This window comes from Fundulus heteroclitus, chromosome 23, assembly GCF_011125445.2.
Source record: "Fundulus heteroclitus isolate FHET01 chromosome 23, MU-UCD_Fhet_4.1, whole genome shotgun sequence".
NCBI lineage: Eukaryota > Metazoa > Chordata > Actinopteri > Cyprinodontiformes > Fundulidae > Fundulus > Fundulus heteroclitus.
This window is the reverse complement of record NC_046383.1, coordinates 29,831,458-29,847,501: the sequence shown is the minus strand read 5'-3', so window position 1 is coordinate 29,847,501 and position 16,044 is coordinate 29,831,458. Positions and strand designations below refer to the sequence as shown.

Here is a 16,044-nt window from a genome sequence, read left to right as displayed (position 1 = left end):
TAAGTAAAAAGCATCGAGGGGGAAAAAAAAAAAAAAGCCGATGGCCTCACTTTGTCGTCAAAGAAGGACGACAGTCATCCCTCTGTTTTATTGCTGTGACCTGAGAAATGATTTCCTCTCAGACGCTCTGCTATGAGTCAAGTCATGTGTCAGGCCAGTACCAAAGCATCCTGTTTAATCTCACCCCTGTTGGTGGGCTTATACCCACACCGCTTATAAACACTTCCAGGAAGAACGAGTGGGATCATGGCAGCAACAATCCTATCTTTATTTGGCATCTGTGTTATTTTCCACAGATGGACTGTGGCGTCATCAGGCAAAAGTTGTAACAAGACAGCTCTAAGATCGGAACGTTGAAATTTAGTAGGTGGTCAGGAAATTCCTCGTATCGCAGCCCCTCTAGGAACCCATGGTCCACCCGTCGAGTTCACCATCGGTCATCAGTGGAACTGGAAATCCAGAAGTTCTTACAACATCCACACTGAAGATTAACTCTTTAGTAGCAAAAGAAAAAAAAAAAAGAATATTATCAAACATTTTTAATTTATCTAAATTATACTGTAACACCATGTACAAAATACGTCTACGAAAAGATAAAACTTGCTGTCGCTCCCAAAACTAATGGTGGTACCGTACAGCACAGACTGTTCACCTTATCTGCTCCACGTAGTTTTATTTACACTAATAAAGATAGCGTAGATCGCGATGACCCTGAGTTAGGAGAAACGTAGCGGCAGTTTCTCGGTGTACGGCGGTGTGTATGCCTCCTCCTTGAAGATATTGTTCTGTTATCACAACCACAGAGTATATTTTATTGGGAATGGATATGCCTGATGAATGGGACGCATAGTTGTGAGATGGAAGAAAAATCCATTTCTATTCAGTCAGTACTTTCTAGACTAGTCTTCCATTTTTGTCTTAGTACATCTCCTACAGTTTTGCCCATCTATAAACAGACATTTTAGGCCATTCTTCATTGCAAACCGGCTCATAAAAAGTCGGGCTGGATGAACATCGGTGTTCAAGTCTTGCCCTCAGTTGGGTTAAGGATTGGACTTTGATTGGTTCTTCATACCACATTGATGTGCTTTGGTCTAAACCACCTCCTTCTAGCTCTTATGTTCTAGGATGTGTCCTTTCACTGTAGTTTCAAGGTTTTCAACCTCCAACAAAAGAGGCCTGTGTTCAGTGCTGTCCAACCTCCTATCCACTCTATGCAGCCTTCCTGCCCCTGAAGAAGAACCTTCTTCCACTTTAGTTGTGTCCTTCACTCAAGTTGAACGTTTTCTTTCTGCAATGGCTTCTTTCTCATCGGTTTACAGGAAAGGCAGCATTTGTGAGGAGCTCAACAGTTGTCCTCTTGACAGATTTCCCCACCTGAGGGGTTGATCTCTGCAGCTCATCCAGAGTTACCACAGTCCTCTCCGCTTAATGCCCTCTTTGTCTGGCCTCGGTGTAGCTGGACAGGCAGTTATCGGTGGATGGATTAGAGCTCTGTCTTTAAGTGTTTTATAACTAAACTTCTCCACAACGTCATCCCCGACCTGCTGGGTTCTTCGCGATGCTGTTTGTTCACTAATGTTCTCCAACAATCCTCTGAAGCCTTCACAGGACAGCTGGATTTATTCTGACTACTCAGAGCAGATGCCTTCTGACCTTAATAGAGTACACCGGATTTTCTTTAATGGGTATTAACATACAGGTGGGTAAATACACATGCATCCAGGGCTGCCTTCAGGAATTTTGGGGCCCATGAAAAAATAAAATCAAAGTCATCCCAAATGCTCATATGTCATATATATCATTTCTTATTGGGGGCCCTTTACTAACTTTGCCCTCTATACGGCACCCCTGGATGGACGCCATACATCTGATTCTATTTAATAAGAAATGAGAACCCACACCTCCTTGTATTGGTCTATATGGCATACACTACATTACAGTTTGGTGTTTATAATGTAACAGAAATATGAAACTTCGAAAGCTTTAGTAACCATACTACACTGGAATCAACACAGGAGGTCCAAATGGGGAACTTCCTTTGATAAACTGCTTTGTCAGTATTCAGTATTGCAGGCAGGTCATTGCCCTTTAAAAAGAACCACAAACATATTAGAGACGGTTATGCTTCATTCTCATTTACGAAGTTTGGGTTTTGAGCATGAATAATGCTCTGAAATGCCAACGCGATGCTAAACTGTGATTTATAACTTAATCTCAGATACCAGTAGCTTCCTTTGTGACGTAAAGTCATCACATGACCTGCATTGTTTTTATGTTTGCCAGACAAACGGTAAACATATTTTTCTCAATGGCATGAATATGTTTTTCTTTTGTTCTTGAGTCTTTGGGGGTGGGTGAAAGGCAATAAAACAAACAAATATGAAAAAAACATTTATTTCTGAACAAACCATGTGGTCATGATGGGAGTAACAAATGCAAACTGGTTCACCAGACGTGTGAAAAGTGGTCGCCATTGTCTTAAGTTTCTAACGATGAAAACCCATCAATACAACAGTACTTGGAAAAATACGTGGAAAAAAACACGGCAAGGATTATAAAGTGAGACAGAGTTCAGATACTCTTCATACCAAATTTGTATATTAAGCTGATAACAGAGTTAAAATACGCACAGGATTACAGTATGCCAGTTGGGGGACTATTGCCAGGAAGCGTTTAGTGGTTAAACATGCTAGCTCTTAAATAAATAATGGTGTCCACAATAAGTTTCTCATTTCATGTTCCTATAAAAGCAAAACCGTTCATTTGACAGTTAGATACTCTTAACACATTTACTTATCTTCCTGAGTTACTTTGTTTACATATTTTGGTCTTTTAAAAAAAAAAAAAAGAAAAAAAGAAAAAAGAAAGCAACAGTAGTTTAACAAAAGAAAAAACAGATAAACAGACATGATAATCAGCATCTTTTAAAATCAACCATCAGTGTCTGATCATCTCTAAGCGGGCATATTTTTTCAATAAATATGTAAACATGGCAGTAAAGTCGGCGTTGAAATATTTGTTTTCCATATTCGGCTCTTCCTACTGCTCTGCCGCACAAGTACTGCAGAGGGAAGGCACAGTAACAGCAATACTCGTCTCACAAAAGCACCCTCCAAGTCTCTTCGGGGGGGGATCACCGTGTTCACCGTTTCTATTGGAGTCTCAGCCATAAACCGGCAGAAATCCCCTAAAACCAAGGTGGAGACAGATGTAAAGCAAACGGCAGTAGAGCGCTGTGAAAACCTCCGACCCTTCTCTGATGAAATGAGACCCGCAGCTACAGAGCGTCCCTTAGACAACCGTAGATCCTACAGGCATAAATAAAAAGCAGCAAATGTGGATCAACAGCAACAACTATGTACACTTTCCGATTATTCTTCCAAACTTTTTCTTCTTAAATCCTGTGGTACACAAACAGCTTAAAGCTGGGGTACCAGGGTTGTCGTCCAAGTTGAAAACCAAGCCCTACTGGGAGGGGCGGCCATCGGCTCCGGGGCGACGTCTCCGTCTCCTCCAGAATAAATACAGATATATATATTTCCATGTGGCCTGAGCCAGGCTGATCGCAACAGGAAATCTAAAGTGGTGTGGTTCAATAGCAAGTGTAGAGAACAGAGCCCTTCAGGCACTTTGGAAACAAAAACAACCAACAAGGCTGCTTCAGATGTAGCAGCCATGAAGAAAAAAAAAAAAAAAAAACTTGAATCTCTTAACGTGTCCGAAAGAGTTGGACGGAAATGCTTTTGGAGCGCGGTAGCCTGCTGTAGCACATGTTGCTACTGGGTGTTTGGGTCTGGTGGTTTGCTGACAATCTAAGGTGAGCTCTACTTCCAGACTCTCTTCCCTTTGTGCATTTGTTTGGCAAAGCTAGGCTAACTATTTACAGGAACAAGCGGTGATCACTGGCATAATCAGCGGCCCTATTTTCCACCATACATTCTCTCTATATCGCTGAGATAGTGGTTTTTCAGCTCCTTCCTCTTCAGCTTGAACGCGTCTGTGACCAGGCCGGTCTCCGGGGTCCACGGCTCCGGGCTCAGACGCACCTTCACCGGAACTTCAAATCGCTGGAGTTTAACTATTAAAAACAAGAAAAAGCAAAGAGGAGAATCAATGGGAGAGCTAAAAAAAAACAAACAAACATACATTATATACAGAGAACATGAGAGCCAAAATACAGAGGCAGACATGCGATTGTAACATCAAAACTATATTCTGGAAATTTCTGGATCCGTTCTCATGGTATTGTGTCTGGGTTCGGCTGAAGGCATCTTTAAACGAGCGGTGATGATGGAGCTCCATTCCCAGAGTCGCGCTTGTTGGTCTGCTGTTCGTGACTTTGTTAGCCACGCGCCTAGCAAGGCGTGTAGCCACGTTTTACACGACTACTTAAAAGGAATGATGGCCCATTTTGGTTCTAGCTTTAGAAGCCAGCACACAGCCACTACACATTATTTGATCTAATAAGTCTGGATTTACTCAAATAAGAAGTCGTTTCTGCCGTTACAGAAGACGAGTGAAAGACTGTTGTGGCTGCTGCAGCTCCACGTATGCCTGCATGTGATTGGCTCTGTATGCTTCCCTTAGATCAATGGTAGCTTAACACTTGTTGAAGCACCGTAACAGGCTGAAAGTTATCCAGCTGTTGGTGTCAAGAAAAACCATAAGAGAGACGGGTGTTTCAAGAAGTACTCAAATAGAATGATTTAGATCCTAAAATACTGATGAAGTACAGTGGCTCATTTTGCTACAGAGTTTTTAAGCATATCTAGCCACTGATTTTAATGAGATACCCACTTAGGGTTCAGCAAATGTCTACACTTGTGAGTCAGATCAGCACAACGGACCAAAACGCGCCGACTCGGACGTCCCATCGGTCAACTCTTACTTTTAGCTGCGACCTCCTTGATCTCCTTCAGAACCTCTTTTTCCATTTCTGGATGATTGCAGGTTTCCTCCCAAATTCCCTCGATGCCCCTCTGCCTGGCCAGCTCCGTCAGCCTTTTCTGGTTGGGAACCACAAAGCTGATCACGTAGTTCTGCTCGCTACAGGAACAAAAAACACAAACGGGGTTAACGCGGCGGGCTCTCCGACGCTTCTCGTGCGGTGGCTGTGCGGCCGAAGCACCGCGGGCATCGTGGCTCCGGTGAGGGGCCAGACAGCGAACGTTAGAGACACAGCACTGGGAAAGCTCCCACAAAGCGTTGCGTCAAATCTTTTGACAGTAAATTAGACCACAACGTTTTTCATTTGCATTTACTAGCGTAGTGGGTCATCTCTGCAGCTTCATTTGTATAAGCAAACATCCTGGGCGCCTAGCAGGGTTTGTGAGTAGCGTTGTGACAGCAAAGGGAGGATTGTTCCCGGAGGTTAATGGCTCATCCGGCTCTGTTAGAAACAGGCTAGATCACCTGAAACACTGCGTCTGCTCCACAGCAGCTCACTTGTTCACAATGATGCTTTTCATCTTCACTCAGACGTTCTCTGCGTGGCAGACAGTAAAGTCGTGACGTTTGGGGAGGTTTTCTAAGCCAAGCTAAAGACCCACTTGTTCCTCTAATCTATTGCAGCCTAATTCAATGGCTAAACTATGTTGTTTTAATATTGGTGTTTCCTTTAGCTTTTAAATTGCATTGTTTTATTTCTTGTTTTACCATTTTTTAAACCACCTACTGTTCAGCACCTAACGTAGCCGACTGATCATTACACGGACAGGAAAGCTGGATGATGCCCCGCGTTTAATACTTCCAAAGGTTCATTTTCAGCGTCGCATGTACTCATCAAATACAGTAACAGCTTTTAACAAGAAATATGAATAGAAATTTGGCAGAATACAATCATCGATATTCAAAATGGACATTTTCTTCAGCAAACACACATGCGGTACAGTGACCCAGGCTTTATTGTTGCTTTGAGCCCACTGGGTCTCTGGTGTTGCGTTTCTTCTACAGGGGAAGCGTTTTTACATACAAACTTCCATTGTATTGAGTGACATGAAATTTGGTTGCCTGCTGGATTTAACTCAAAGTGAACCAATCCCCTGTGGTACCGCCCCAATAGCTGCAGCCTGGCCACAGCTTGTGCTTTGTGCATGTTCCCATCGGTCACATCATGCTTTAGTTTGCCCAAAAGTCTGTTCAGATGCTGATTTTTAATAGCAGCTATGCAGTACATTCGTCAATCAGAGATCATACGAATGAACTAAACATGAACCAGAGTTTTAAAGTGACATCCATAACCTAAAAGCTGCCATTCAGCTTACTTATTTGACCAACAAACATTCTTTTTAAATGAATTTCCATTTAAAGCTGTAATATATGCCGTGATCACAGTTCCAATGTATACACATGTTAACCTCCCCATAACTTTGACAGATTAAATCGCATACGTTGCACAACAAACTGTTCTTTTCCTGTGAACACAGAGCCTGCAGCAACTGCCATCACAGTCCTCATTTATCTTTAGCGGCGTATGGACAGGACAGGTTAGACGACGTATCCCAGCTTATTTCAGCGTGTGTATGGTAAACACATAAGGCCCCAAGGGTGTGACATTAATACGGCATGCAGGAAAAAAAAAAAAAAAAACCTGTCTGGTTGGTTCCAGGTAAATAAAGCCGTTTGATGTCAGCCTCCTGTTTCATTTGTATACATCTTTGTCAGTGTCCATCCGTGGCTGCGGTACTGTCACTCACCTGTTAGCGTACGCACAGATGTTGTCGATGAGAGAACAGTTTTTCAGCGCCGACTCCACTTTACCAAGAGACACGTACTCCCCAGCCTGCAGTTTCACCAAGTCTTTTTTGCGATCTTCAGGAAAAAAAAAAAAAGTTAATAAAGGGGGTTTATAGAACCAGGTCAGAAAGAGTAAGACTGTATAAAGATTGAGCGTTGAGCGACGCTGAATAGAGAACAAATCTACACACCTACAATCTGCAGACAGCCATCGGGGTAAACCTCTCCTATGTCTCCGGTGCAGAACCACCGCTGACCGTTCTCGTCCACAAAAAAGTCTTGATCGTTGCCTTCATGCCTGAAGTAACCCATGGTTACATTGGGACCACCAATCAGGATCTCTCCTCTTGGATTCGGCTCGTCTGCGCTTGTGTAGCCACCTGGGAAACAAACAGGGCGGGCAGAGTTTAACGCAATTGAAAAAAAAAAATAAAAAGACGCAATCAAAAAATAGTTTCCATGAGTACGGCGTGTAGCCGCATGTTTGCGAGGTTTACCTTCAGCCCAGTTCCTGAGCTTGATCTCACAGCAAATGAGAGGAGACCCAACACGGCCGGTGCTGAAATCTGCAACTGCACAGCCAGATGGATATCAGACCGTTAGTGTTTTATCAGTCTTCTTTTTAAAGTAGACATACATAGACAGAATTCAAAAGTGTTTCACAGGATGTTTTATAGCCAACTAGTGCAGACATATATGCACCTAAACAGAGCGCAAAGAAAATTCAATAATATAGTCAATAATATATTCTCCTCCGTTACGTTCACAGGATCCCGAATAACTTGGTACCCGATTGTGGAATGGGAGGAAAAGGTTCACAAACATTTTACAGGTAAAAATGAAAAATAAGAGCCTCTTCCCACAGGGTTGCTTCAAGTATTGCCCTTTATTTAACTTCATCCATCCTCCCATCAAGCCTCCATGTCCCGCTAAAGAATAACATTCCCACAGCTTCACCTTAGACACGCTGGGCTCAGATTTACCAGCTCTATTCATGATACGATGTTATAGCGGTTTGTTTGGATGGCAATGCTGTTACCATCTCTGATCAATATCATCTGTGCATCTAACATTGTGATTTGCATTGATATCAACTCAACAATAAAAAACAAAATATAAAAATTACCATTGTACCAATGTTTCCATTCTGAAGCAATGTAAATGGATCATTAATCATTTTAAATTGATGTATGAATGTATTGTTACACTCCTAATTCAGATGTTTTCATTCACAAAGAGCATGTTGCAAGTCAGCCAAAAATGGTGAATATACCATCATGTTACCAAAGTGCCCTCTTTTATATATGCAGTGTCCCCAACACGACTATAACAAACTACAAATAGGATTTCTTACAGCTTTCTGCTTTCCACACATCCATAAAAGTGGGATTTGTAGAGCGTACTACTTGATATCGTTTGCTTTAAAACTTCCCCACATCTCTATCCCTGGCCTGTCTGGTATGTTCCTTAACAGATAGATTTTCTCCACCGACACGATGCGACTTCTGAAGGTGGCAGCACTAGATTTTAATCAGGGCCGTCAGAGTAAAAGGGGGCCAATTTAAAATCCCAATAAAACCAACTTATACGAAAAAAAATAAAATAAACTTTGCAAGGTACTTTAGATTTTGTCTTGCCTATCAGATTCTCTTCAGTACCGTGAATTTAAAACGACTTGTTGACCACCACCAGCCCCCCACATCAGGAAGTCTGACCTACCTTCTGTGATGGTGCCGGCTCCACAGGTTTCAGTGAGGCCGTAGCCCTGACCCACCGGACAGCAGAAGCAGACGTTCATGAACCTCTGAGTGGCCGAGGACAGGGGGGCTCCTCCGGACAGCATCATCCTCACTCGCCCACCCAGCAGCTTCTTCACTTTCCGGAACAACAACCTGCAAAGACACGTTAGCGAGCGTTTTGATCTGAAAGCTAAACACCGCATCGCGTGTGTGTGTGTGGGTGGGTGTGTGTGTGGGGGGGGGGGGGTGCATGAAGGGTTTCTTACATGTTGCAGACAGGTGCGTCATAGCCCCTCTTGACCTGCTCCAGTTTATATTTGTAGCCCAGAGTAAACAGCGTCCTCTGAATGTAGCTCATTTCCTGCACTTTGCTCATCACATTCCTGTTGATGCGATCCATGATTTCCTTTTTTTTTTTTTTTTTTGGAGGAAAAAGCAAAGCATTTTATTAGAACATAAAAGGGAGGAGTTGGATATCATTAAAAAAAAAAAAAAAAAAGTTGCTTATGAAGCAAAAAAAAAAAAAGAAGGTCAGGCGGGATTCTTACGGGGACGGCTGCCATCAGAGTGGGTCTGAGCACAGAGCAGTCGCCTTTACTCCCTTTTTTGATCCTGGTGGACTAAAAGGGAAACAGAGGCAAATGAACCGACCGATCAGCGTTGCAACATTATGCTGACTAAACAAACGGTAACTATGAGTGAGATTACTCCCACGCATGTACGTTTACAGGATTACGAGACGGCGCATCCAGTTACGTCACGCCGGGAGGCCCCTTACCTGATCTGACAGCGTCTGGGGGGATGAGTAACCGATCCGGCAGCCGTAGGTTACACAAGAGATTTCCGCCGTCATTTCCAGAACATGAGCCAGAGGCAGATACGCGATGTAGGTGTCGTCAGGGCTGCCGAGACACAGAAAGGTCAAATCTCATAGTTGGCACCCATTTTCGGTCCCATGTGACCCTCATAATGAGGAAGTCGGGGCAACAACTTCCTCAGCTGACCGTTTGGAGTACATCCTGTCGCCACAATGCCACATCTAATGACTTGGGCACCTCGGCTCTAGACTTTTAAGCTTATATACTTGCTAACCATTTTAGAAAAATACTTAGAAACCTAAAAAAAAAAAAAAGGAGGAATTGGCTCCTGAAACTCACCCAAGTCCAGGGATGCGCTCACACTGGCCCGTCATCCCTGCGATCAGGTTGCTGTGGACGATCATGACTCCTTTGGGTCTGCCCGTAGAGCCGCTGGTGTACATCACCACGGCCAGGTCGGAGGGCTGGGGTGTCACGATTTCCCTTTCCACTGCAGGACAAGAAAAAACAAGACCGGCACAGTCATTTACAGCACGTGGGCCTTTATCGCCTTGAATCTGAGCAGAGCAAGTCGGAGGAACACGCACTGTTCTCGGGCAGGGCGCCCAGCTCCCGTACGGCCTGCATGCTGTGGACGGAGAGGCCTGCTGGGTAGCCGTCGCTGTTCACCTTCTTCTGGTCCACGTAGATGACGTGCTTCAGCTTGGAGATCTGCGGTAGCACTTTCTGGACGGAGAAAAAACATCACAAGGCGAGTTACTTGGTCTGCGTTCGACGGTGGGTGGCTCATTTAGCGACGTCACCAGCTGCTCTCTGAATAAGAAACACGAGGACTGAACGGGACCTGAAGACGCGGCGCGCTCAACGCACTCAGGCCACTTGTTTACTTTACGCGGGACATGTTTGGTCCGTCGCCGCCAGTCCTCCCATGATTCATCGCAAACGTCACATGACATTTCCAGACCCGAGGAAACTAACAGAAACAATCCTGCACCAACATTTACCACCTGTGGAAAAAGCTACCGCCTTGCTTTCCAGTCCTGTTTAGAAAATTATGCTCTCCTTTATCCGGTTATGGACCACGAATCAACCTCCAGGGATTCGTAGTCGTTTTCCCAAATCTATAAAACCACTATAAAACCCCTTAAACGTTTCCCAAATCTGTTACATTGCAATCCAAAAACTTTTATGTCGCAAATGTCAAACAAATATGTGGAAAAATGCGGCCCGTTTTTAACGCTACTCCAAAATAAATCTAGCTGTACTCTTCCTAGGTTGGAAGTCCACATGATTTATTCAGTAGATTGTTGTAGAGATGCTGAATCTCAGAGAGACATGACCACTGATATGAAAAAAAATAAAATAAAAGCATATCATGCTCAGAATCAGAGCAAAAACTGTTTCAATTTAAGCCTACAGGGTTGCTAAGCCTAATTACATCTATTTAAAATCAGACCTAATCTTGTTTAAACAAAGTACTCTTTCCTATGAATGAGTTTACAACCAACCACATTATACTCCAGCGTGTTTCTCGGTCTCATGAAGATCTTATGATAGCGTCTAAAAGCACCTCATTAGACACAGAAGTCCGACCTGAACGCTGCAGCGGACCGACTCACCTTCAGCTTGGTTTCCAGCAGCTCGGCGCTGGTGACCAGATGAGTGACCCCGGTTTCGTTCAGCCCATAGGCGATCGCCTCCTCTCCCAGCGTAGCGTAGAACGTCACCACTGCAGAACACAGCCCGTCAAACAGAGCTGCCTGCTTACAGAGTTTAGTCAGAGCGCTCGCTTTTACTTACGTGGGAAGTTGCGCCTGAAGCACGCCTGAGCGGTTATCATCCACTCCGCTCTGGTTTCGCAGAAAATGGCAATGGTGCTTTTGGGCTTCTGTCCCAGAGCTGCCAGTCCGCTGCCAAACTCGCTGACTATAGAGTCCAGCTGGTCGTAGGACAGCCACTGGTACTCTCCCAGTATCACCTGCAAGGAGAATCGATCAGCTCCGGCTTCACACAATGCTGGGCTCCCCGAAAAGAGCCGGCCGTACCTTTTTAAACACTTTGCCGTTGGGCTGGACCTCGTCCTCTTTGCTCAGCACCTCTCGGGTGCCGAGGCAGTCAGCCGGCCCGAAGCGCTGCACCGCGTGCCTGAACAGCTTGTCCAGGGTGTCCTTCCCGGGGAAGTCCTCCGTGGCCAGGGAGTCGAAGTGGTCCACCGAGCGGTACGGCCCGTCTCGGGATCCCGTGGTGGAGCGGGCCTTCATCCTCTTGGACTGCGACTGCTTCTGGCCGGCGCCGGTGAGGAAGTACCAGGGCAAGAAGGAAAGGAGGGAGTAGAGCCAGATCAGGAGGCGGATCGGGAGGAGGAGGGCCGACTGGAGGGTGGAGTCTGATTGGGCGCCCATGCTGCCGTCTGGGAGAGAGAGAGCGTGTGTGGAAGGGAACTGAGGCGCAGCTTTCAGGAACAGGAACGCACCGCACGCAGGTTTTCAAATAAAAAAAAAAAAAAAAAAAAAGGTCCCCGCAGGTGTAGACTAAAAGGGTTCTGGTCCAGTGGTCCCACTGAGTCAGGAAGGGTTGGGGAGGAACAGACAAAAAAAACAAACAAGAAAAACACTTGAATATAAAATGAAATGTAATCAAGCATAATCTATGGTTTAAGTTTCTTTTAATGAGAAAAGAAAGCTACTCATTTCTGTTGCATTCAAAAAACACATGTTTAATGGAGAAATATTTCCGGAAACAAACAAATGAGAGAGACTTCATCCCTCCAATTCAAGTACCGCAGCTTTGAAACTAGGGTTGGCGAGCTGAGAGCAGCGTGTCTGAAGGCTAGATTATTTTTTTTTTTTTATTTTTTTTAAAAAGCCAATTAATTATGAGCCAATATTAGTTTGTTAATAGTCACTTCATAAAAACAGCAGAATAAAAACATCAGAATATCAAAAAAAAGACAGTCGACTGACTATAATGACTATATTTAGCCAGTTTCTTTCCCCCCATCTATTTTTACTGCAAGTATATGTGTTCTAAAACCAAATGTTTTAGATCATCTTTTTGTAAGTGTAATAATCAGCATGTTATATTGTTTTAGCAGCAGTAGCTGGTGAATCTCTGTTATAAATCAAAGCAATCCGATCGCGCCATGCTTTTTGTTTTAAAAGGCTGCGTAAATGCAGTAATACCGCAGTGTTTTTTTTACGCGAGGTTATCGTTCGACGACAATCTCGTACCGACCCATCCCTGGATTTAGGAACGGGAATTTAATGTTCAGACTGAGGCATACATACACAGAATAAATAAAAAAAAACACCCAATCATGAAAAAAACAGAAGCTAAGATTTGTCTGACATCAGAACCAGAGCCCCTCCCCCAGAACCTGGCTTGTAAATCAGAACAGTAAGATCCTGACAACCAGCAGACACAGCTCTGAGCAGGCTGCTCTAGACTGTCCACCGCCGTCCGTCTCACTTACCACCTTCTTCTCTTGCCGCCCTCTGCAAAGTCAGGCAGTCAGCCTCTAACTTTATGTACAGCCGTCAGCTGGTCCCTCCCATTTTTTTTACCCAAACACCTTTCCCCCTCTGCGAAATAAAGACAGCGTTTATCTGAGAGGGGGTCAGAGAGGGATGAAGCCGTGTGGACACGTCTCTCTTCCCCCCCCCCCCTTCCTCACCAGCCTTGGCTGCCGTCCAATGACCACAGTCCTGCGAGTTCTGCTGGAGAGGATAGAGCGACAGACGACCAATGACAACTCTCTCGAGGCTCACCCCACTCGGTGGTCAGCGAAGGGTCACTACAGGCCAAGCTCAGCGTGCTAACGACCTCTCGCCGCAGAGGATGCAGGGGAGTTAAAGACGGGCCAGTGTGGGTTTTAAAGACGACAACAGCTGAACGCCGTTTCACCGTTTTAACAAAGGGGTGAATTGTAACCCAGATGTGCAGTATGTGAGCAGATGCTGGGGGGGGGGGGGGGGTGGAGTCGCGTGCACTTCCTGTCACTTTGACACGTCGTCTAGAGAAACATTAAATGGATAAATAAAGTCAGAACATTTTCCCCAACAGTTCCTAGATGTTGTTTGGGTGCAACACCTGGTAGGCTGTTCTAGGTTAGGCTCCCTGGATTACAGCTCTGCTTTTGGAATATTACATTAGGCCAGAGGCGCAGTCCCTCGTCGCCCTTGATGCCCACGCCTGATTCAGTTTAGTCTGAGATACTAAAGCTCACAGAGGCAGCGTGGCTTAAAGGCCATCGGCCTCACCATCACCATTTGAGGTTTACCAGCATTACAATTAACCAATGGGTTTATCGCGCGTTACTCCACCTACATGTGGGTTTGCTTTAGCATTTCCTTTAAATCACCCCAAAAAAAAAAGAGAAAAGAAAAAGAAATGATCGCTAACACAGAGTGTTTATTTGTAGCACAAATGTTGAGGGAGTTAGAGATGCACAAATCAGCTGGCTTAGAGATCAGAATCGGCCGGTTTTCCTATTATCTTTTCAGATCAGAGATCAGCAGGTGGGATGCTTCAAAATAAAAATAAAAACAGCTGTTTTGTAAAATTCTAATCATTATATACATCAAAACCAAGAATAATAACTTTTTTAAAAATTGTTTTTACAGCGATACTTGTCTAGAGATAATAGTAGAATTACAGGCAGAGCGTAAGGAGTGCATGTGCTTTGATAAATTTCTGCAATCTGATTAATCTGGTTCCCCGTTAGTACACATAATCATTGATCCCTCCATATTTTCCTGTCTTTAAGTGTAATAGATCTTGAAGGGAAAGGCGAGGAAAAAAAACAAACCCTCAAATCAGTAATAATTTCAATTTGAAGGTTAGAACTAAAAGAAAACAAACAAAAAATAAAAATAAAAGGATTTCTGAAATATTTTTCGTCTTAAATTGTTTTACAAATAATAAAAAAAAGGGGGGGGGGTCTACCCCAGTCAACCCGTTTGCACTCCAATGTGGAACATCATATTACATGAACTCCATGGAACTGCAGATTCCCGTTCTTACAAACTATGATGATTCACAGCTCAGTGAATCACAGCTCCAATGTACGTCAGACACCCCTGTAAAGAATGGCTGAGATTACGGAGGAAAAATACGACATCTGAGTTCCAGAACCGCACATTCCTCACTTTTTTCCCCCCTTAACCCGTGGTACGTTTCGCTTAGCTTCCACATCCATATATACAGTTTGCTTATTTTAATAGTCAAAATACCGGTGGTGAGGGCATCTTGCGCAATAGCAGGACGTGTTCACGTCCAAATAATGACGCACCTGTGGAACCATGTTGGCTAGCTTTCCGGGCAGCTGAATCTGCGCTGATAACGGAATATTCAAATGGTTTATGTAAAAAAGCCCAATAAACCAGGTTCGCCGTAAATGTTCGCTTACACCAGTCTCTTGGTCGGCACCGGCCGGCATGACACCTTTTACGATTTAAGCAAAACTGTCCATGAACGCACAGGCACGTGTGAATTCGCCATCACCATGGCAACACCAGGTATCCGTTTTGGACGGATATGGTATATATAAAAAAAGAAGACGTAAAAATGCCCAATTTCCTAGAATATAGTATTAGCTACGAAATTTCCGCCTAAAAACAAAAATGTTTTAAATCCTCGTAAAGTTTCTAGTACGGTAATTCAAAGACTGTTGAATGGATAAAATTGTTGCGAAATTGCTAATATTTTAAACGAAGAAAATCCTCTACGGGCTACCAAGCGATTGGATAGCTGACGAAACAATGATGACAAAAGCCGGGCGCCTCATGTTGCGAGTGCCATTGAGCAAACCACAGCAAGTTTAGAACCCGCTGTGGAGGTGGTTTAATCCTGTTCAGTGTGGCCCAAAACAAATCACCCCAAATGCGATTCAACACACGGATAAAAGCAATAATGAGCTTACGGTTTCAGCTTCAGAGAGAGTGATAGCCTGCTTAACCGGTAGGCTCGCCACAGTCTTACCTCCGGTGGCAGCAGCAGCAGCAACGCAAGGCGGCCAGTAGAGTCTGAACCCAGAAATGACCGAAAGTTACCTTTTCCTTTGACGCCTACGTCATCTGATTCCATATTTCTCAACCAATCAGAAGGCGTGGCGGAATTGTCCCGGTTTTTAGGTCCGCGAGATGACAAACGCAACAGGAAGTCCGTCGTGTTTGTTGTTGATGTAAGTCTGTTCTTTCGTGGTGTAATTTGTTCTCATAAATCTAGCATTATTTGTATTGTTTTCTTCTCACTGATTAAAACACAACATACAAGGATACGTTAATAGTAAATTTCAACATATTTTACATCTATATATTTAAGTTATAACCACACTAAAAAGCTTTAATATATTAATATTTATTCTTTAGAAAGATTTTGTTATTTTAAATGTAAATACGTTTATAAATACTATTACCATTGGCAATGAATTCTCCGACTATTCTGTCCCATGTACAGCACTGTTGTTTGCGAGTGATGGAAAATTTCTCTCTCTCTCTCTCTCTCTCTCTCTCTCTCTCTCTCTCTCTCTCTCTCTCTCTCTCTCTCTCTCTCTCTCTCTCTCTCTCTATATATATATATATATATATATATATATATATATATATATATATATATATATATATATCATGGCTATAAATGAATGGAGGCGCTTTTCAGGAAGAATCTGGCTTTGAATCAACATTTGTGCAGATATTTTAAATGTAATCGTCTTAGGTATTAATAATGATAATAACAATGAAATTATATAT

The 16,044-nt window shown here is 43.7% G+C and overlaps 1 protein-coding gene across 3 annotated transcripts; it reads right to left on the bottom strand.

Moving 5' to 3' along the window:
- Window positions 1–2,381: 2,381 nt before the first annotated feature.
- acsl4a (acyl-CoA synthetase long chain family member 4a) lies at window positions 2,382–15,371 on the bottom strand. Of its 3 annotated transcripts, none has more exons than XM_012869898.3 (15): window positions 15,275–15,371; window positions 11,341–11,854; window positions 11,096–11,273; window positions 10,915–11,024; window positions 9,883–10,021; window positions 9,635–9,785; window positions 9,256–9,379; window positions 9,026–9,097; window positions 8,744–8,883; window positions 8,458–8,630; window positions 7,236–7,310; window positions 6,930–7,118; window positions 6,699–6,813; window positions 4,892–5,049; window positions 2,382–4,081 (listed from the first exon to the last, which is right to left on the bottom strand). In XM_012869898.3, the coding sequence occupies exons 2-15, from the start codon at window positions 11,695–11,697 to the stop codon at window positions 3,924–3,926; spliced, it is 2,139 nt and encodes a 712-aa protein (XP_012725352.2). In that variant the 5' UTR covers window positions 11,698–11,854; window positions 15,275–15,371; the 3' UTR covers window positions 2,382–3,923. The 3 variants fall into 3 exon arrangements, with proteins under 3 accessions (XP_012725352.2, XP_021175871.2, XP_035983113.1); XM_021320196.2 differs by having other exon boundaries at window positions 15,216–15,316; XM_036127220.1 differs by lacking the exon at window positions 15,275–15,371 and adding an exon at window positions 12,768–12,901.
- Between the last annotated feature and the right edge of the window lie 673 nt (window positions 15,372–16,044).